This window comes from Nesoenas mayeri (genome assembly GCF_963082525.1).
Source record: "Nesoenas mayeri genome assembly, chromosome: 16".
Classification (NCBI taxonomy): domain Eukaryota; kingdom Metazoa; phylum Chordata; class Aves; order Columbiformes; family Columbidae; genus Nesoenas; species Nesoenas mayeri.
The window spans coordinates 8053524-8076619 of NC_137562.1; the positions used below are offsets into that span (position 1 = coordinate 8053524).

Sequence of the window (23096 nt, forward strand, 5' to 3'; positions counted from 1 at the left end):
GCCGCCTTACGCAGTTGGCGCAGCGCCGGCAGGGAGCCGGCGCTCGGCTGCGACAGGAAGCCCCGGCTGCAGGGACGCACCATGTGCGGCCGGCGGGGAGGAGGCGGCGGCGGGGGCGGCGGCGGCGGCCGCTTCCCGCCCCCTTTCCCGAATCCCCGCCGCCGCCTTCCCGCCCCGAGCCGGCGGTTTGGGCGGCGGGGCGAGGGCGGTGCGTGCCGGCCGGCGGTGCGGTGCCCATGTCTCATTGCTGGGCGCAGATCGTACCATCTGCGCCGGCTCCCCTCCCCATGCACTGCGGAGAATCTGTGCACGGCAATAGCAGCCAGATAATAACAATATTATTAGAGCCTGGAACCAATATATTATAGACACATAAAAAAAGCCCCCACCATGTCGGTTGCCTTTGCTTCTGCTCGCCCAAGAGGCAAAGGGGAGGTCACCCAGCAAACTATCCAGAAGGTAAAAAAGCATGCTTTTCTACAGACAATTTTAGACATTTATTCCGTCCACGCTCCTGTGGTTGAGGCAGGAGGTTTATTTCTAGGGCGATGAGGAGAACTCGTGAATTTGCGAGGGCTGCAGAGATGGACAGCTGGAGAGAGAGGTGGGGGAAGGAGGAGGAGGAGGAGGTGGAACAAAGCAAAGGTGTTCAGAGCACTGCAAAGGGAGAGCCGGAGAAGGACTTAGGGAATAAAATTGGGATGGCACGTTCTGCTGCTCGCCAAGGGGAAAAAGGCTGCCAATAATACCTTGGGAAATTGCAATAAAATTTGCAAATATATTATTAATTTATGATGGTATGTTAGCTTCTGGCCCCTGAAAAATCTAACCTCAAAAATTAATTAAAATAAAATACTGAATTTGCAAAGCTTTTCTTTTGTATTTGGGTGCAGAATTTTAACCTCGCAGAAGACAGAGGGAGCACCGATCACTGGTCTTTTTCATATACTATTATTATGGTTTGTGGTATGTTTCGTGATACTTGATGAGCAACAAAGGTTTTATAAGGTTTTCTCCAGAGAGGAGCTCTCAGAGGGGTCTCCTGAGGACGCCAGAGCAGAGGGGTCCTATTTGGGAAGTTGTTGTTTCCTATTTCACAGGGTTGGCAGCAGGACTGTGCACACATCCTGACACCCCTTCCTCCTGCAGAAGGAAACGGTCTGGAAGGAAGGGGCTGGAAATGTCAATAAAGAACATGCACGTTTTTCCTTTTCCCACTAATTCTCATTTGTACTTGTACCGTATTTGTCGCGTGCTCCGCGCTGCAGAGGTGCATCATGGTGCGGTGGCACTGAGGTGTGTGGTCCACTCAGAAATGGTGACCAGTGGAGCAATGTCACCGGTAGTACAGCAATGACCTGGTCATCAGTGGGTTTTCCAGCCAAACCATCATCTGGTGCCAATTTGTGACTTCTAGGGAAAAAAAACCCTCAGTGGAAGACTGTGATGGAACAGAGGTTAAGGCAGAACAAAGTGCCACAAGGGAGACCAAAGAGGTCACTTGGATCTCAGGAGACTTACGGGGAAACGAATCCCATTTAATGTAGCTCTTGCAGCATGTGTGGTATTGTGAACCCAGTAATTTTAAATACTAAAATATTTCAGACTCAGTGGATAAGATTTTCTTTAACCTCCAGATTGGCTGGGGTTAGGACAGAATTCCACAGTTCAGATAGTTTGTACTTAAAACCATGGGAGTATCCACAGGCAAAGGGCAGCCAATGTATCTTTGGTTGGATTTTCAACCCCTTTTTGCGTATTCATAAACTCTGTGGAAGCTTCAAAATGTTATTTCTTTACAAACAATGTGTACAAACATTTCCCATCCCATGTACATTTGCTGGTGTGTCACCTGAGGACTGTTTGTCAGCGCTGGACTGTTAGCTGAGATTTTCTGTTGGACGAGTGGTGGTGCTGAGGAAGAGACTCGCGGGTACCGTTAATGGGATGTTTCATCATCAGGGACAGAAACGGGGCCATGAGTGAAGGAGCAGGTGCTGGGAACTCAAAAATCCTCATTACAGTGAGCTTTCTCCAACATATACCGCTGTGACAGAAAAACAAGATTACTCTTAGTTCCATTCATAATATATAAGCAGCTTATTTATTAATTCAATTTTGATAGTCTTTCAAAGCTGTTACTATCCCAGTACCAACTGTTCCTGAAATGGATTTCCCATAGGAAGTTAGAGCTTTGCGGTGCTTTAAAATTGTTCACCCAATAGCATTTGTGGGGCAGTAAACTTCAGTTTTTCTGTGCAGTGGAGATCAGAAATTGGTTCTTTTTTCCCAGTAAGTTAGGAAAAGACCTGTTCCTGACGCCTTTTTCAGTAAGCAAAATGTTTTCCAGCTAAATCTTGAAGCATAGCCCTTTTCCGATGAAGGTATCTGTCATATTGCTTGGCCTCTTGCTGTTGAATACACATCTTAACTGAAAGTGAAAATACTGTCAGTGATACCTGCTGTGGAAACTGAAAAGGATGGGTTGATATTCTTTGCTAATACTATATACAGAATTTCCACTGATACAAGTGAAAATTCTGTACGATGAGGACAGAGCACAAAATAAAGAGCTGCACTGTACCGCAGGCAGGAGTATTTTCCCTTAAAATGACCCCAGGTTGCCATGAGAGCCCAGGCGGGCGTGCAGGAAAGTTAAGACCAGCTTGGAAATGATGAGCAAGAAGCCGGATGAGCTGAGCTCCCTGAGGGAGTGAATTCCATGGCCACCGAGCCCTTTGCATCCGAATGGGTCAAGAATTTGTTCTGAGCAGAACACAGACCTACACAGATTAATTCACATTTAACTCATTAAAAAATGTTATTTTTTTCCTCAAGAGTTCTTCTATCATAATGACACAATGGTTCAAAGGCCCAGTCTTTTAAGCTCTTAATAGTAGTGGTACCTACAAGCTGTATTATGTAGTAAGTTTTTGCTTGATGCAAATCTAAATTTGTAAATATTGTTGTTATTTTTCCACTCGTTCACCTGTATTCACAAGAAAGCTGAGGGAAAGAGACAAACTATTGTATTTGAAATTTTAAAACAAATCAAAGGATATTTTAAGCTTTTCGTTGTAGTATCAGTTAATTAAATAAAGGTCAGTGGCTCAGTTGTCCATCAGCCCTGATTTTCTTGGCACAAGTCAGTCACTAAAATGTACTGAATGAAGCTAAGCAAGCAGCCACTGAGACACATAAATTACTTGACATATAATGACTCTGTTTTCATTTTAAGCCCTTCCTGTGTTAGAACTGAACTACCCCAAAGAACATATTGGGACATAATTCTCTTAAATGTGCTTCCAGTAGATCCAGTAATGCAAATTTTCTACTTCATCAAGTTCAGTACATCAAGTCTGCACACATGAGTCCTATGCAGGAAAACCAGTAGGTTTAAATTGCTTGAAAGTATATTTCCTATTTGAAAGTAGGTGTGTTTGTAATGTCTGAAGTTTTGGAAAGGGCTGGATGATATTTTAGAATGAGGCAGAGGTATTCCTTAGTGAAAGTGTGTTCCTTCTTCAGCACAGAAGTCTATTTGCCATTTTGTAATATCCCAAGGCAAGGGTGAGTGTGGAGTATCACAAGAACACAGGACTTTGATAGGATTCTCATAGTAACGTGTTTTGATCATATTTCTTTTATGCAGATGCTAGATGAAAATCACCACCTAATACAATGTATTATGGATTATCAGAGCAAGGGGAAAACTGCAGAATGTACTCAGTGAGTATTATGAGGTTTGGGATGTCAGAAATTTTTGGTGCACTTAAGAACAGTATTATGAACAGTTCTGTTCACTCATCACTGAGAAAACACTTGGACTGTTTTTTTAGATTCAGTTGTATTGAGAAATGTATATGCTTCTTGGAACAGAGTTGGTTTTTTTTCTGAAGCATTTAATATTTACAATATTTTAACAGGTAATTTATTAAAATAATTATAAACAGTTATGGTTCTTGGACCACTTGCTCTATGCAGATTCATTAAATACAAGCGGAATCGGGTACAAAATAAATAACACATTTTCATCAGGAGGTAGTTAAATGTTAAGGATCAGCCCTGTGGTTATCTATGGCTAAAATGGTGTGCATGTGGACATACCAGCTTGTGTCACTGCTTACTACTCCTAATCTTGAAAGCAAAATACTTCTATAAACTTTAGGAGTTAAATCTCAGTCAAGAAGAATAGCTGGTCTGCCCCATGAAAGGTAAAGTTATGGGATCAAGCCCAGAAAGCTGTACATCCAAAAAAATTGTCTAAAAATGATACCTTTGCTAAAGAAGTCATGTCACCATTCTGGCTTCATTTTTATGCTACTTTTCCCACTTCGCGACCTTTCTCCCCCATATCAGAAGAAAACTCAGGCTAAAGAATAAATTATTATTTTCCCCTTATTTTTGCCCTGTTTCCCAAAGTGTGACTCTTCACTTTGCTCGGTGGCACAGCTGTTGGTTTTCTTTTGTTAGTTTTTCACCTCCTGTTCTTCATGAGGAGCTTTCCCAGTTCACTGAGAGCTGTTGGTTCTGATGGGGTTTGCTTGGATCAACACCCCAGGTGGAGCACTCTTGTAAAAAACCTTGTTGCTCTCAGCTTGCTGGCAGGGCAAACAGGTTTGGGGTTTGGGAGTTCTGGAATTTCGTTACTACTAGGATCCTCGTTAAACAGAGGAAGAAAAAGTGGGTAATTGTTAGAGCAGCTGAGCGGGTGTCAATACCCAAAACCAGAGGTCTCAGCTTCACAGTGGCTCCAAGTGCTTTCAGAGGACAGTGTATTTTACCTCTCCCTTCCCCCAGGTTTACCCATTGGTAAAAGGAGTGTTGAACTCACTAATCCTTGATGAAAAGTACGACAGCACAGATATAGGTCATTACTATTTATTATGACAGATGAAAAGTGGGCCAATTTAATTTAACTAATCATTTCTAAATAGCAAAAAAAAGATATAAAGTTTTGGAATTTTCTGTCTTGTTAACCCTTTCTAAATAAGCTTTACTCCTTATTCTGTAGATACCAACAAATCTTGCACAGAAACCTAGTTTATCTGGCAACAATAGCAGATTCTAACCAGAATATGCAGTCCTTGCTTCCTGCTGTAAGTACCAGTGCTACCATCAGGTATTTTTACTATGCCGGAGGGAAATGTTGTTTAATTCTGTTCCTGATCACTGTCAATAAAACATTTTTTAGTATTTTTCCAGCTGAAGTCTTGAAGTGGTCCAGTAGACCACTAAACAAACCAAAAGCTACTTTTACTGTGTTTAAAACGTATCTTTTGAGATATTTGTGTTAATCTGTGTGTCTGTACCTCAAGGTCTATATACTACAAGTGGTCCAGGGGCACAGATCTGAACAGGCTCCATTTGTTCCAGATTCATTATTCTTCACCTATTCTTCCTGTATTCTTTACTCAGGAAAAACATTCCACTGTTGTATATCAAAAATCTAATGCGGCGTTTTGGCATTGGTTTGTGTTATTCTTGCTGAATGGGTGGATTTCGGAGGCATCACACATAACACAAAACACAGCGTAGCTTTATGCCTGTCAAAGGTCAATTTGTCAACACACTTCTGTATTGTCTTTGCTAATGCAACCTCCCCCAGCAGTTATGTTCTAACCCACGCAAAATGAAATTCATACGAGTAATAAAGAATGGGCACAGATCTTCACGGTGCTGCCTGCCAGCTTTTCTGTATCGTGCTGAACGTCATTCACACACAGTCGAATTAAAGGTTTGTGCAAGCAAGCCCAAAACGTGCAGAAAGCACATACTTAGTTGAGGCAGTTTTTACTCATAGTCAGACTAATTTGGGGGTTATTATTTTTCTAATTAAAACCTAACCAAAATTTCGCTTCTCCTCCTTGTTTGTTTGCAGCCACCGACACAAAACATGAACTTGGGCCCGGGAGGAATGACTCAAAGCGCGTCCAACCAGTCTCTCCATTCCCAGAGCAATCTCAGCGATGCCATCGGGACGGGTCTTCCTCCGTCCTCCCTCATGCAGAGCCAGATCAGCAATGGTGAGCTGCCGGCCCCTTTGTGCTGCTTCGCTGTTGCTCGGCAACAAAATCATTAATGCAGAATATACTTACCGAGCTGTAAAAGACCTTTTCTAACTCACCTTTCAGGCATATGGGGATTTCAGGCACATGCGGAAATCATCACAAAATGGCTACAGTCAGTAATGATGTTGGCTTCTGCGAGGGCTCCGGGCTGCTTAGTGTTTCTATAGGGGAAATAAAACCCTTCTTTTTTAGAAATGTGTAATAAAAATCATCAAGTAAAGATGCATCCAAGTTTTTAGTAAGAAAAATTATATATTGTGTTATTTTTCTCTTGAAGGTAGTGGGGTTGGCCAGGGCAAAGTGGAATTGCTTGCATGACTAACCGCACAACCAAACCTTTAGATTGCAAACACCTTCCAGAATACGTCTTCTTAAAAATAAGCTGGTGTTGCCTCAGTCTTTGTCCTCTACAGAAGCTTGCAGGGATTGTTCTATGTAGCCAAAGAGTTTGCACAGGCATTCATATGAATAAGACAGTCTATTTGTTTCTTTTGTTTGTGCAACTAAAAAGAAACTAATTGAAAGACAATTTTTTTTAAACTCTCTGTATTTTATAGTATGAACGATCTGTTGATTTATTTTGTAGTTCATAGTTATTTAGTCAGGTCTTGCTTCTGTGGGTCTTTCCCAGAGTGACAGAAAGATAAAACAGCTTCTCCAAATAGAAATATCTGATTGTAAAATCACAGACTCTGGCAGGGGGACTCGAGTCATGACATTACTTCTGACATTTTTAAATATCTATTTGTGGTCAAGCTGATAGTACCTTTTAAACTAATGGATGAGGTACCTACTTTAAACAGTTACAGCTTGTAAAGTGAACTTATTAAATTTATCTAGGCCTTCTTTTGGAAAGATTTATTACCTAGTATAAGTCTTATAACAAGTCAGTCAAAACATTGTTTTGTGTTGCTAAGAATCTACATTTTCAGTGTCACTGTTGCTGGTTTTATTTGTTTGTGCCCCCCGCCCCACCCGAGTTTTTTAGTGTAATTCAGTGCTGGTGGAAAGAACCAGGCTGGCAGTCCTGGGGACTCGAGTCACCCGCGGAACAGAAGCAGCCATGGCTTTAATGCTCACTGCACGTTGCAAATAATAGGCCAGATTTTCTTGTTGCTCTCTTTAATTTTTCCAGGTCCTAATCACGTGTCTATGCAGCAGTCAGGCCAGAGCACAATGCCCACAACCTCCCTGAGCATGAGTGTCAGCAGCCACGGGACTGGGCCCGGCTACAGCCACACGGTGCCTGCGTCTCAGAACGTGCCAATGCAAGGCCAGGGGTCAATAGGCAATTACGTCTCTCGAACAAATATCAACATGCAGTCTAACCCAGGTAAACTCCCTCTTCCTCCTTCTGGGCCAACTTGACTTTTCAGTGACCTCGGAAGCTCACCACACATTAATTTGTTCTGTAAATATTTGCTGTAGACAGCGATAAACATCCGAGAGGAAAACACAGCTTTAAGACATCTCTGAATTTCAAGGTGTGGGGCAGCGGTGCAAGTCAGAACAGTTTCAGACTGGCTTTAACTTACACCGACTTGCTGTGGTTTGCAGTGAGCTGAGGAAAAGACTCTTAACTGAAAACGCAACAGCTCTGATAGCCCTGGGCAGCAAATCCCACAGTTATGGGCAGGATCTGAGAAGCACCTTTATCCGAGCTGAAAGAACCTGCCAAAGAGTACTACCCATTTACTGTTTGTACATTGCTACCCCAGTTTTGTTATGTTATTGATACTTCGCACTGCTTGCAGGGCATAGAGAGACTAGGAGACAACTCAGAATTAATCTCTTAATTTATAAAAATGTTTGCTGCTGAGTATTGAATGAGATGTCCAATGCATAAGAGTTCTTTCTGACAATATGAAATTTAGGGATTGAATAAATCTTAGAATGTGAATTTATTTAAACTGTGTAATCATCAGGTATAGAATCAGGTGGAAGTAGAAGAGTTGATTAGAAAAGAAATGCAGCAATGAATTAGTCAGGAGGTGGAAAGGAACAAGCATCAGTTCTTATTTCTTTAATTCTACTGTAATAATGATTACGTTCTTTTAAATAAACCACAAATAATCAAGGCTAGATGTATTTTTACATGTCTGACTGATGCAAATGGAAAGAGCTGACTGTGTAATAACATCCTTTCTGGATTACAGTGCAGCAGAGTTAAATATGTGTAGTAGGAATATATCCCCCCTGTGGAAAACTCACAGAATTATCAGGATACATGTTAGTCGAAGGTTCTAACTTGCTTCCAAAGAAACTAGGGTGAGAACTGTCACAGCCTTTTAGAAACCAGACTTTTCCCTGTACACCATAGTGTCCATGATGCACCAGCAAGCAGCAACGTCACATTACAACTCGGCGCAGGGGGGGAGCCAGCACTACCAGGGCCAGTCCTCCATCGCCATGATGAGCCAGAGCAACCAGGGCAACAGCATGATGGGCCAGCGGCCCATGGGCCCCTACAGAGCTTCACAGCAAGGTAACGGCTTGGGCTGCTTACTGATAGAGTTATCATTGCATTGATGATATTCGGTCCGTCCTGTGGGGGTAAGCAAGTTGACAGAATTTCAAAGTCACCGTAATGAACAGGGAATCCCATCCGGGAACAGAGGAAATCTTCGATGGTGGAAGGACCACGACAATCAGATTTATCTATTTAATTATTTCAGGTGTTTAGAAAAACAAGTCTATCTAAGAACAATCAGATATCTCTAAAGAAAAGATGAACAATTTGATATACAGCTCACTCAAGCCTCTGGGAATCTTTTCAGTTCTTTCAAATGGTATTGGATCCGCCATAACATGGTACAGTTACCAAGGAACACATTTCTGCAGAGAAGATATATTTTTCCAGCAATTAGTATGAAAAATTAGGCCAAGGAAAGGAAAACACCAGAGGATAGCTACCATGCTCTAAGACCTCTCTGGAAAAAGTTCTTAAGAGGTAATAAAGCTGCTAGACTGATTTTAACACAAACTGGATTTTGCTAAGAAACAGATTAATATATTAAATAAAATATATTGAATTCTGACTGTGTTTTAGAGCAGGAAATACGTTCCTGAGCTTTCTAACAACTCGGAGCAGTAGATGAAATGTAGCCATTAGTTTCAGTATTGCCACAGAAGTGAGTGGTTTTAGGACATGTTACTGACTTGCGTCATTTCGGTTTCAATCAGTTTTTCCTGAGAATAGAAATTTATTTCCTTTTTCTAGTGAGCAAAACATCTTTGAAACTTCTCTCAATGTACACAGTTTGTTTACTTATCCAGATGTAAACATCATTTTCTAAAATATACATATATATATATATGTAAGAAAAAGCCATCCCTTAGGAGTCTACAGGCTCAGTTTGCTCTCTCCTGTCGTTGCCTGCAGGTTCCTCGCAGCAGTACATGGGGCAGGAGGAGTATTACAGTGAACAGTACAGTCACGGCCAGGGCTCGTCGGAGCCCATGAATCAGCAATATTATCCCGATGGTAAATCCTCCGAGCTGTCGTCACTGGAATGCTGCTGTAGACCCGCATGACCGCCACGTCCAAGGACATGGCAAAGCCATTATGGTTCATTTCCAGTTGAAATGCTAGAAAATTCTAATCCCGGGACGTGGGAGCCCAGTACACAAACATTCACATCATTGCATCCCGCAATCCAAACTGCTTCAAAAAGAGCACAAAGCCAAGTTTGGATTAGTAAATACAAGAGATTTATCCATAGGTGTGACTCCCCTTGCCGTGTATTTGACCTTCTAAGTGGTCTGTATTTCATTTTTGCCTCATCTTTGTACAAAAGCAGCTTCATAATACATCATTCAACAATACATCTGTAGTTATATCAACAACGTATCTGATAAATCTTTGCGATTCCTTGCAGGACATGGTGATTATGCCTATCAGCAGTCATCCTACACTGAGCAGAGCTATGACAGGTCGTTTGACGACTCTACACAGCACTATTATGAAGGAGGTAGGAAAATACATTGGCAATCTTTGTAAAACAGAGCTCTAATCCCCTAAAACACTAGTGAAATGCTTATGAAAATGTAAAATATGACTTGAAATCTCTGCATCAGTAAGTGCTACTTACCTATTACTTAAGGAGCGTCCAGGAAGCAGAGTTTAGCTGTTTTATATGGAGACTCTATCAGACAGGATCCACAGCATCATGTCAGTGATATCTTTGTGACTCTTTTTCTTCAGAAACACTTGTGGGATTAAAAATTCCTTTGGGGAACAGGTTCCTTGTTTGTTTGTTTAGTGATGTGTATAAATAAACAGCTCTCTCCTGTTCAAAAAAACCCTAAAAATCACTGAAGACACAAACATCCCGATTGGCAAAATGCAATCATCTGTTATTGAACAGAGCACTTGTCTATGAGTTCCAGACCAAGGCTCTTTATGTCGTTGTTTTCCTTATGATTCACATGTACAGTGAAGTACCTGCCTCATCTATAACCAAATTGTTTCAATTCTTCCCTGGTTAGGAAATTCTCAGTACAGCCAGCAGCAGGCAGGATACCAACAGGGAGCTGCACAACAGCAAACATATTCCCAGCAGCAATACCCAAATCAACAGAGTTACCCAGGACAACAGCAAGGATATGGTAAGAAAACCATCACAGACCAGTCAAGCGTTTGCAATTCTTCATCCTGATGCCTCCGTTCCTAAGCTAAAATGTGCTGTAGACAATTTCCTCGATTAACCTTGGACATCTATGTACCAAAACTAGCTGAAGAGCATAGCGTGAAAAGGGATTGTGGGCAGTAACATACATTAGTACAGCACTGCATTCCATACTGTCATGTTAGCATCCTGAATCTCTCTCTCTGCAAGATAGAAAGTTCACTTTGCCTTTGAGGTAGCTTGTATATATCCTCAGTCTTTGGGAGAATTAGAACATTTCAGGTTATTTAGTATGAAAACAGGGTCTGGAGAGATTGGAATAAAGACCAGCTTCAAGGCAAGGGATTGCTGGTGCGGATCCCAAATGGGATGGTACTTTGAACTGGTCATGTTGACCCAACTTAATAAATTGATGTTGATATAAACAGCAAAGCCATTTTAGAAATGTAAAATCTCATTAAATTGATTGACACCTGACTGTGGTGCTAGTAGATAGTTCAGACTACTAAAACCAGACATATTCTGTTAAATTAAACCCCAGTTCAGTTTATGATGTTAAAATCTGGCCTCCTCTTTTTAAAGGTTATTCTTCATAAAAATCCAGCAAAAAAAGTGCACATAGCCATCTATATACAGAATATACAGTCTCAAATAAAAGGAAATCAATATCCCTGTGCAGTTGTGTGTCTGATTTCCATGTTTTTGCAAGAGATTTCTTAGGTTCTGCCTGGTCAGCAGGCCTTAGGGTGGATAAATAGGAAGTTAAATGTGCAATTGTTACTAAAGTAAAGGCCAGGTAGCTGCAGATAGGTAATAACTGAGCTGTGCCAATAGAAATTTCAGAGAGGCAAGTAACTTAAAAGTATATCATATTTTCTGAGCAAAGTTTGAAACTTGGACTGAAGTTTACACCGCTTCAACTAGAACATTATTAGTATTAACTCTTTGTAGCGTGAAGCTAGAGGGGAGGTCTGGGCAAATTCACTTAGAGTTCACACTTGCAGGGTGTACTTTGTTACCATCGTGCTTTACACTGTATTAACCATCAGAACTCTCCCTAGCAAATGGAGCTGTAGTAATAGATTCTGGTGTCTTCTCAGGTCCTGCGCAAGGAGCCTCCTCACAGTATTCGAGCTACCAACAGGGACAGGGGCAGCAATATGGAAGTTACAGAGCTTCTCAGACAGGCCCATCCGCTCAGCAACAGAGGCCTTACGGCTATGAGCAGGTAAATCGTCTAAATCTCTACTAGGAAAAAGCAGATTGAGCTGTTAGCTTTGCAGAGAAAGCTATCTGATCATTTGATGCAGGCATATTGGTGATACTTCAGTGGGTTTTTCAAAATTCATAGACCAAAAGCAATTGTCTAACTCACTGTTTGTAAACCTCTGGTATATTCTTCTCCAACGCTTTTATTTCTCTTTTTTATAGGGACAATATGGAAATTACCAGCAATAAAAGAATACGATCCTGTATCGGATTAATTTCAATCGTATATCCATCTTTTGAACTGGATGTACAGGCAGTTTTGATTAATTGTAATATGTTGGTTACCCCTTAGCACAAAGCAGCGTCTGTATGTGAACAGTGTTCATTTCATGCTGGATATGAAGCAGTGCACTACTGGTAACAAGACAATGCTTTAATGGTTTGATATTTGGTGCTGTGTATAGTATTGTATGTTGATACAATGCAGAAGTTTTTTTTTTCATTTAATTCCCTCCCACAACCCCATTCTTGATGTTTCTAAATAGCTTTAGGATCATTTGATCACAGTTGTGCCCCGCTCTGGAAAAGAGCCAGGTTATTCTGCAGTCTGGCTCGATACAAAGCCATTCAGTCCAGGGAGGGATCCTGCGGTAGGTTATTGATCTTTTTTAACTGAATACATGGAGGATTACCTGCCAGCCTCCGAAATCCATGGCTCTGAACTTTATTTCTTAAGAACAAAGGGATGGACGCATTCCTTATGTGAAGACAGTTCTATGCTAGATGATAAAAAGAAAATTAACTGCAACTTCTGTAATACCTACCTACCCAAGTCTAATCATTCAGTAATCTGCCTAAGTCCACATTTCTGTTTTACAAGTTACGGAAAGAGGTTCAACACCTGTATTCAAGGAAGTGTTAATCAGTAGAGGCACTTTTTATAGATCCGTATAAATCAAGGTATTTCTGTCATGGAAAGAAATACAGAAGGGAGCTCTGAGCTCTGCAGTGTCAGCCTACTAGGCGACAATATTGCTTCAAATTGTGCTTAGCTGAGAAGAACATCTGCCAAAACTCCAGGCTTAAATATGCTACTCCAAATTTTATAACTCGCATATACATTTTCATGCCACGTTTCAGAAGCAGGTGGCTGGCATCCCTTCTTTATTTCCCGTTCTTCCATTGCCCTTGCTCAGATTTTCCAGCAAGCGCTATAACCATAAATATTGTCAAATTTTTGGTTGATTGTTCGTGTAGCTCATCATCACTTTTATTTTTCTCTTGTAGCTTGACAGAAATAGTTCAGAAGTAAAATAAAAAAAAAATCCATCTTTACTGGAGATAAGCAAGTAAATTCAGCTTTAATTGTGAACCAATATCATGCATATAGAGAGGGGAACTCTTAATGGGGTCAACCAGTGAGAGAATACCTAGAGAGAGAGAATTTAGAAATAAAAACTAGTGGTATGTGAAAGCCAGTATGAACAACGTTAAAGTCACTTCTATTTAGTTTTATATGTTCTTTAAAAGTGTTTTAAAAAAGCACTTATAAAGTGCTTATATAAAGTGCTGAACAAAACACCATGTCCAGATTTCTCTGAGGCAAAAGGCTGGGCTGACGATAATCCATGAGCATTTTTTAATATGGGATTAATTTCAAATTTACAATAGAAATACACCCTCTGTAGGATTTTCTCCTTTTATTTGCCTGAGCTGGTGTATTTATGGGATTTTGAGTTCTAGTACTTCATATTTTGAAAAAGCAACACCGCAGGGAAGGAAAATAACAGATCTCTCAATTTGTTACTTTTTTTTCCTGTAGAGGAGAGTCATTAACTGGACTGCTCAAGAGTTGACTGTTAAATGTTGTCCAAGCACTGCCCTTGCTACATTACTGATTTTAATTACTGATAATAGAAGACTTTTTTCAGTCAATCCTCATTTCTCTCATCTATCCTGCTGGTGTTTTCATAGGAATAAGTACTCTCAAATAGCAAGGAATGGAAAAGAAGTAAGATTGTTTTCTTTATAATATATTAATATTACAGGTAGCCAGAAGAATGCAGTATTGCTCTTTGCCAGCTTGGAAATATGCCTTTTATGTGGTTTTTGAGAGAATAGGAACAACAATTGAAACAAAACAGCAACATTACACCAATCTGAAATGTCTTACATTAAGAACTTCTTGAATGTTGTGTATATAATGTATTTGAAAGAGCACTTTGGAAATAGTTTGTACATTTATTTCCTAATTTATACATGATTTTTGGTGTTAATATTTCTAATTGTTAATAACAAGATGTTTATTTAATGTGTTGTCCATTTTTATGTATTAATGTGGAAACAAAGTGATGCCAGCATTTTGACTTCTTCCATTAATTGTATCATTTTCTGTTTTGTAATACAGAATGCTTGAAAATTGTTTAGGTTAAATATTATCTGAAAACGAAGTTGGTGGTACTTTTCTTATGACACAGACTTTTGAATGGAAACAACAGATAAAAGGAGATTCTTGTGAGTTGCACCTTCTCCAATACACTTAATAGATAATTGTCCCAGAATCACAGAATGTCCTGAGCTGGAAGGACCCACAGGATCATTGGTTCCAACTCCCGTCCCTGCACAGGACACCCCACAGTTCACACCGTGTGTCTGCAGACGTTGTCCAGTCTCTTCTTGAACACTGTTAGGCTTGGGGCTGTGACACCTCCCTGGGGACCCTGTTCCAGTGTCCTGTACCCTCTGCATGAAGAACCTTTTCCTCATGTCCAACCTGACCCTCCCCTGGCACATCTTCCTGCCATTCCCTCAGGTCCTGTCATGTGTGGATGACAAAAGCTTGTTCCATCTTTCAAATTATGTGATAGAATTATAGAATCGTTTCAGTTGGAAGAGACCATCAAGATCATTGAGTCCAAACACTAACCTGACTTTAGCACTAACCCACATCCCTGAGAACCTCATCTACGTGTCTTTTAAACCCTTCCAGGGATGGTGACTCCAGCACTGCCCTGGGCAGCCTGTTCCAATGCCCCACAGCCCTTTCCAGGAAGAAATTGTTCCCAAGATCCAACCTCAACCTCCCCTGGTGCAACTTGAGGTCATTTCCTCTCATTGTGTCCCTTGTTCCTGGGGAGCAGAGCCCGACCCCCCTGGCTCCAAGCTCCTTTCAGGCAGTTCAGAGACCAGAAGGTCTCCCCTCAGCTCCTGTTCTCCAGCTGAACCCCCCAGGTCCCTCAGCCGCTCCCATCACACCTGAGCTTGGAGGAGACTGAGGGGGGACTCATTCATGAGGATCAATATGTAGAGGGTGAGTGTCAGGAGGATGGAGCCAGGCTCTTCTCGGTGACAACCAATGATAGGACAAGGGGCAATGGGTGCAAACTGGAACACAGGAGGTCCCACCTAAATATGAGAAGAAACTTTTTCGTAGTGAGGGTGTCAGAGCCTGGCCCAGGCTGCCCAGGGGGTTGTGGAGTCTCCTTCTGTGCAGACATTCCAACCCGCCTGGACACCTTCCTGTGTAACCTCATCTGGGGGTTCCTGCTCCATGGGGGGATTGCACTGGATGAGCTTCCCAGGGCCCTTCAACCCCTGACATTCTGTGGTTCTGTCTGTGAATCTGTTCCTGCCCTGCTCAGCCCCGGGATGCGCAGGGTCGCTCTCTCACAGGCTAATTTAACCCTTACGGGAGCGAGCTGCGTGCGGGAGGTTCTAGGCTGGGACACGAGTGCCTTTGTGCGCACCCCGGTGCCCAGAGTCTCTTGGCGGCGGCTGGTGTACGAGCGGGCTGAGGGGAGACGGGCAGAAACCGCCGGGAGCCGACGAGCGCACCTTCCCGCGCTTTCGCCGCAGGGGGCGGGGCAGGGGGCGGGGCTGGCGTGCGGGCGGCCGTTGGGCGGGGCGGGGCGGCGGGGGTGGCGCGCCGGTCGGGCGCCATGTTCGCGCTGTGCGGGGCTGGGCCGGGCGGCCGGGCGGTCCCGGCGGCTGTCAGCGGCTTGGTGCGGCGGTGCGGGGCCGGGCGGTTCCACTGGCGGTCAGCCCTCCTCCTCAACCCGGTGCCGCTGCCGGCGGGGGGCCGGCAGGCGCCTTTCTCCACAACCTGCGTGAGGTGCTCGAAGAACAGGCGGCTGAGGCAAAAAAGAGTGATTTCGGAAAGGAAACTGGTAAGTCCTGGAGTGAACCAGCTGTCGGTTTGTAATGCAGTTGCCTCTCGGATACGTCTCAGCAAACAGAGCTTATCGCCGTTCTCTACTCACAGTGATCGAATAGATGCTTTTCATGCGAGGAAATATCTTTCTAAAATCTGATAAACTTACTGAATAGTGGGGAAATAACTCTGCCGTGTGATACTGTGGGTGTTCAGAGGGGTTGTGAAGCACTAAGTGTGACTTTAGCTCCAGCACCCCTTGAGCCGACAGCGAGCATAGGTCCATAAAGCAGGAAGTCTTATGTAACTTTAAGGCTAAAATATTGTTTAATTTCTCACTGCTTTTATAGTGTTACATAGTCATCGGATGCCAGACAGACAGCATTTTATGTTAAAGAAACTGCAGGGTCCTAGAACTTCTTTTTTTTTTCTAATTATGTGCCTATGGAACATCTTATTTTCCAATGATCACTAAATCACTTCCAACTTAAAGCAATCGTTTCATATCTCGCCATGTGGTGGTGCCAAATACTTCTCTAAAAGAAGCTTTTAAAGAGATCACTGCTCATAGCATAACGTAAATTTTCAGGAGTTGAGGATTTTTTTAGTTACTTGTCTTGGTATCAGTACTAATACAACTTTTCCTCCCTCACATACTGTTGGGGCTGTTTAATTGAAGTGACCCTTATTGCTCATTCTCATCATAAAGTCCCTTAGTAATTGACAGAATTTGAATGTTACCACAATCAAGGTTGTGTGCTCTCTTTTCATCTGGATATGTGAACAATCCACATGTTGGAAGAAGACTGATAAACTGTACTTAAAGGATACAAACCCATCCTTGTTACAGACACGCTACTTCGTGGATCACCGCAAAGTGCGTGTGGTTGGAGGCCAAGGAGGAGCAGGAGGTCACTCTTTTCACAGTGAACCCCGAAAAGTATTTGGAGGTCCTGATGGTGGAAATGGGGGTGATGGGGGTCATGTCATCTTGAAAGGTAACACTCACTAGTTCTCTTTTGTTTCACGTTGTCTTATCACTTAAATGTCAAAAATGTTAAAATGGTTATTTCTGTATAAGATGTCTTTGCTTTTGAAGCTTTGCCCTGAGCTGTTGTAACAGGGACATAAATGACACTGGCAGTGTTAGAAAGCGTTTTTTGAAAATCAAGATATTTTGCAAAAATTTTAGTGGCTGGTGCCACTTATAATAAGGCTGGGATCTGATCAACTTTTACTCTTAAGATGAATAAAACTGCTTCTGCCACCACCCTGCTGCAAAATCTGCTAATTTAAAACAATGAGTAATGGTTGATTTTGGAATGTCCGCTTAATAAAGTGCGTGGTTAATAAACCTAAAAAGATATGTAAAGGCAGTTAAACTTTATCATAACTTACATTAATATTAATCTTCCCTGATGTTATTGTTGAGACAGTAAATAGGATATGCATTCATGCAGTATTCAAAAAGAGAAAGAACAATCAAGAAGTTTCTCTTCTGTGCCTGTTCTGCTAAAACAATGTGTTTAAAATATGCATATATTTTTTTACAGCTGATCAGCAAATGAAATCACTTTCTTCAGTCCTCCCCTTCTATCAAGGTTTTAATGGAGAGAGAGGAGGACGCAAAAACTGTTACGGAGCTAATGGTGCATACGTGTATGTTAAAGTAAGTAAATTAAGGTTGTATGCTACTGTGTTAGCTTTCTGTTAACACTGCTGATCCAAGAGCTGGATGACCTTATTGTGAGAGAATCTCATGTTTGTTATTTTCATGGAGCCTTGTGTTCTGTCTCTGCTGAGACAGGGCTGGCTGGCACATTGACAGATCAAGCGGCTTGAAATTGTTTATAAAAATTAAAGTTCTTTGGAAGGTACACTTGACCCAAACAAATACGGTTCTGATTTGCTTTACTTGCAGGCATCATATGCCTAGAGCAGTCACAGCACAGAACTTCTTAAATGGGAGCAGAAGCAGACTTTTCTCTTTTGTACTTTTTTTTCATCAACATGCCTGTTTTGGTGCACACATACAATATGTTTCTTAGGTCACTACTGTGCTTAGGCTTCTTTGGATAAAATGAGAGAAAGAGGCTTATAGTACTGTTAACATTTTAATGAAGTGTAAATGTCTGACGGTGCTGTTTGGGTCCAGAAAGCGAGCCTCAGGAAGTACACTTCTGTTCTTGGATTCCCCAGCTTGAGAATGTGAAGGAATAATTTTCAACCAGTCTGAACTCAGCTGGTCAAATATCTGCTGAACCCAGCTCCGCTGTAGGCTTTTAGCATCAGCGTAATGCTTGGATCTCTCTTCACTCTTAGGTCCCTGTAGGTACGTTGGTTAAGGAAGATGGGGAAGTTGTCGCTGACCTCACTAGACATGGTGAAGAGTATGTTGCAGCTTACGGAGGAGCTGGAGGGAAAGGTAATCGCTTTTTTCTTTCCAATGAAAACCGAGCTCCAACGTTATTCACTCCGGGAGAGCCAGGGCAGGAAAGGGTCCTCCATTTGGAACTCAAGACAACAGCTCATGCAGGACTGGTGAGTGTCCAGTGGTTCTTCAACTCCCTTATCGCTGTAGGATGACATTTGACTGACTGAAGAAATAATGTTTGATAACATTTTTGTTAGCCTTTTGGTTTGCTTGTTTAGAGATGCAACTTGATGCTTTCTTGTTAGTAGTTGGTAGAAGGATATCCGAAATGATTTGCAGAGCTGTCACTCTCTTGCTATTTGACGTCATCCTACTTTCACTAAAATCAACACTATATATAGAAAAGCAATGTGCAAGATTCATGGGTGATTAACAGATTTGCTGATGATGTACGGCAGGCTTGGTCTGCTGATTCTGCAGGAGACCAGTACAGTATGGAGGGTTATTGTAAATTAGTTTCTGTTTTCTTTGTTTTAAAAAAATAAAAATGTATAAAGTTCAAATCATCTTCTATTTCATCCCTATATTTCTCTTTTTACAGGTGTTAACATTTGACTTCATTAGTTCCAGGTTTAGCATCCTCTGAAATTACTATTTAGACATGAATGCTAAGTCAATTTAGGATATCCCAGAGTATCTTCATTTCTAGAATGGGTTTGTTTAAATTCTTGCCTTGCCCCAGAAGGCCAAGCTTCAATTTAATTCTTTGATATCAAGATTATGAGAGAGCTGTAAAATCCCAAGCTTGTAGGCATTCTGGTTACTTCTAGGCCAATGTATGTTACTAAATCAGGGACAAAGTTAATTGTGAATTCTTTCAGAAAATAATAAATAACATAGTTAAAAAAAACCAGATAAAATGGGAAGTGTAGGACTAAGTGTCATATCATTTCAGGGTAAAAGTGTTCTTATGTTATGTACATTTTTGGTTCTGAACAAGGGAAGTACTTAGGATGGCACTAAGAAATTTTAGGGGACCCTTCTAGATTTGATCTATTTAATGTTTATGATAAAATACACATATAAGTAAAATAGGGTTTAGGAGAAACAAAAAAGGGAAAGCAGGATGTTTTTCAAACCTAAGTACACAAAATTAATGTTGTTATATTCGTGCTTGAAGAACTTTGCCACATCTGTAAAAGCTTACTTTTTTATTATTATTATTTAAATCGAGTTTAACCTAGAACTGTGGCTTTAATAAGTGTTTGTATTCCAGGTGGGCTTTCCCAATGCTGGCAAATCATCACTTTTGAGAGCAATCTCCAATGCAAGGCCAGCTGTGGCTGCCTACCCATTCACAACCCTAAATCCCCACGTCGGCGTCGTCTGCTATCAAGACTATGAACAAGTAGCAGGTAAGAACTGTAGGATGTTTTGTGTACCTTGATGGCAAGTTGTGTCACCTGGGTTATTCTTTGAAATGCTCCAGAAATAAGTTTAGCAGTTCTGTAGAATTCTTGTGAGTTCTAAATAACTTCAAACAAAACAACACAGAAAGCCCATTTCACGTTCACTTTTATGTGCCCTTGATATCAAACTAGCAATTTGTGTTCTGTCTTCACTGGAATACTCCAAATGTAGGGGTTTTAAAAGATAATAGCAGCCAAACTTAATGTGAGGTATGCTTTAATATTGATGCATTGAGATGTAATTGTAACAGTGCTTTCACTGGCCAGTAAAAGACTGGTTTGGTTTTGTTGTGTTGTGGGGGTTTTTGGGGTTTTTTGGGATCAGTTGGATTCACTGTCAAATTTCTCCCATCACAGTTGCTGACATTCCTGGCCTAATAAAAGGTGCTCATCAAAACAGGGGCCTCGGGATGGCCTTCCTCAGGCATATTGAACGCTGCCGCTTCCTCCTGTATGTGGTGGATCTCTCTGTGTCTCAGCCTTGGATTCAGGTGCAGGACTTAAAATATGAACTAGAACAATATAAAAAAGGATTGTCTGAGAGGCCTTCTGTTGTCATCGCGAATAAGATCGACCTCACTGAGTCCAGGCTCAATCTGCCGCTCCTTAGGGAACAGATAGATGAGCGGGTCATCGCAGTGTCGGCGCTGACAGGGGACAACCTGGAGGAACTGTTCTTGCATTTGAGAGAACTGTACAACGCTTACGTGAAGACAGAACAATCACAAGGGCAAAGCCCAGTCAAGTGGTAGGAACCAGACCTGCTGTGAACTGTACTGGAAGGAGGAAAAAAAAATCATAATTTGATTAGATTACATCTGTGTGGTTTTTGGTTTATTTATGGGGGGTTTTTTGTTTGTTTTTTAAATGCAAGGGTCACAGCATTTGGACTTGTTCTGGACTGCTGCATTGGAAAGGTTCTTTTGTTTGCTCACCTTTGAGGTGTCTCAGGTGTTGTACAACAAAATCTGAAAATTGTAATCACGATGAGTGTTGAACTGGAAACCTGGATCTTGTTTGGTATTAGATAATTAATTATGGAACGAAGTGAATGCTATCTAGTAGAAATGACTGAATCCTTAAAAGTCTGGCTTTCCTGGGGTCCATGAATGATGGACTTTTTTCCCTGAGTGCCCATGACTGGATGGGGCAGTCTTGTTCAGTCTCTAAATTAAAGCTCAGCTTACACCCTCCTGCTGGACCAGTGTTGGGATCAGCTCTGTGATGGTAATTGTGAATTAGAACTAAGTTTGCTTGTATAAGGAAGAAGGTGCATACCCCTTCTTAAGATCACAGGTTTTTATTCTGAATAAATGCAATGTTGACTCAAATGCCTGGATTATTAAATAAAAATATAAGCAAACCAGGTAATTACCTGTTCTAAATTCACATTCTGAGTATTTCTATCTGTGATCAGATGTGGAAAGTAATCTCTGCATTATAAGCAGTGATATTGGTATAAATATGATTGGGGAAAAACAAAAACAAATATTAAATCCCAAAGTGGCTCTCATATTTTGTTTCACACTTGCTTCATCCCTGGGATTTACCCAACTGAATTATGTAGAAATTAATATTCAGTTCAGTCTTTTTGTTTCACTTTGTGCAGTGTCTTTAGGCTTCACTGTTGTTTTTCTTTCTGTTGCTACATGTTTTTCAGCCACATTTAATAAAACCAGGAGAAGATTGCCTGAACACAAAAGCTGGTGACGGTACTTTGCAGAGCATTTGATACCTGCAAATACTCTGCGCTCTCTGTATTGTGCGTTTGGCCGTCTTTGAGAACGAGAGAGGCTGCTTTCAAAGACTCTGTCCTCACAGGAGCTTTCACGCTTACTTCCTAGTGTTTGTGCAACCTCTGTTCTTAGAGTGGAGATTATTTTGTGTACTGACGTGCAGAAAGCACAGCAGGTCGCTGGGTAGCTTAACAGAATCTCCAATTGATCATATAATTGGTTTCTTTCTTAACATTTCAGCCACCTGTTCTGAGATGACAGTACCAAGTCCCTAACCACATGCTTGTGGGGTTCAAAGAGGCTTCGTGGTGCTTCTACTCCTTCGTCTGTCAATGAAAAGTGCCAAATTGCTCCTTTTTAGTGTTGGAACAACTGTTTTTAGGAGCTTGAACTTACTGTAGTCAGTGTACATCTGTACCAAGTGAGGTAACCCTGTGCTGGAGGTCCCTGGGGTGATGCCGGACAAGCGGCCGTGTGCTGCTCCGCGTGACACAGACGTGGTGGCTTGGGTCACATTTCTCTGTACTGTTCCTTCAGTTTTAGCGTGAAGATCTCTTGCATCCCACTCTAATTGTCAGGTACAGAACTGCAGAGTCACCTCTGGTTCTGCTGAAAATAAGGTATTTACAAAGGAAACTTGGAACAGAGAAGAAAAAGTAATCAGGTTAAGAGAGAGAATGAGGAGTTGTGCCAGGGAAGAATGATGTGCTATCAAATTTCTTCCCACTTCTTTTTTTGCTGGGGTTGGGGTGGGCAGGCTTAGGTTTTGCTTTAGATTTTGGAGGGGTTTGGGGGAATTTCTTCTGCATGCCTTTCCTTAACTAGCTTTTGCTTTCCTCTGCTGAACCTTTTGATGTTGTCCTTGCTTTTCAAGTTGACAAGAGGAAAGAGATGAGGGATTTTATTTCTCATTCTGACAATGAGCCTTATTTTAGTGGGAATGGAAGCCCAGTCTGTTTTATGTTTCCTAGAGAAGCTTGAGCCATAATTTTGTTTGGCACTTTACAGTTCTAGTACTAATCTTTTTAGTACATGATTACACATATATTTCAGTGCTAATTGTGTTGTTTATATTTATTTGCAATCCTCTCCTCCTTTGTAGATTATTGTGAAGTGTATGTGGTATCAATTGAATAGAAAAAAAGAATGTTAATAAAAAACAAGCGTTAAAAAGGACCACACTTCTTAAACATATGGATATTGAGGACTCATTGCAGTACATCAAATAAAACATTGAATCAGTGTGTTTAAGCATGGTATATTTTGCAATCTGCTTATACAGTTTTGTTAAGCACTTTTTTTTTTTTAATTACTTAATGCTTTTTGAGGTGAATCAGAATGTGTTTGCACTGAATTGAACAGACAGCAAGAAAAATGAGCCCCTCGCCGAAGTCACACCGAGCAGTTCCGCTCTGCTGCGGCGCCGCGCTGGGAGGAGAGCGAGTCCCGTCACCCCAGT

At 41.5% G+C, this 23096-nt stretch overlaps 2 protein-coding genes across 2 annotated transcripts; both read left to right on the forward strand.

The window, feature by feature from the left end:
• Nucleotides 1-390: 390 nt before the first annotated feature.
• Nucleotides 391-12157, forward strand: SS18L1 (SS18L1 subunit of BAF chromatin remodeling complex; the record flags this gene model as incomplete). The annotated part of the gene is made up of 11 exons (XM_080354645.1): nucleotides 391-459; nucleotides 3653-3729; nucleotides 5015-5099; nucleotides 5882-6026; nucleotides 7207-7404; nucleotides 8392-8556; nucleotides 9454-9555; nucleotides 9950-10042; nucleotides 10560-10679; nucleotides 11800-11927; nucleotides 12131-12157. 11 exons carry the CDS (start codon nucleotides 391-393, stop codon nucleotides 12155-12157), a joined length of 1209 nt encoding a protein of 402 aa, XP_080210771.1.
• Nucleotides 12158-15840: 3683 nt separating this feature from the next.
• MTG2 (mitochondrial ribosome associated GTPase 2) lies at nucleotides 15841-22323 on the forward strand. Its single transcript, XM_080354732.1, has 6 exons — nucleotides 15841-16074; nucleotides 16909-17056; nucleotides 17612-17727; nucleotides 18381-18599; nucleotides 19709-19847; nucleotides 20259-22323. The coding sequence occupies exons 1-6, from the start codon at nucleotides 15847-15849 to the stop codon at nucleotides 20651-20653; spliced, it is 1245 nt and encodes a 414-aa protein (XP_080210858.1). The 5' UTR covers nucleotides 15841-15846; the 3' UTR covers nucleotides 20654-22323.
• Nucleotides 22324-23096: the final 773 nt, after the last annotated feature.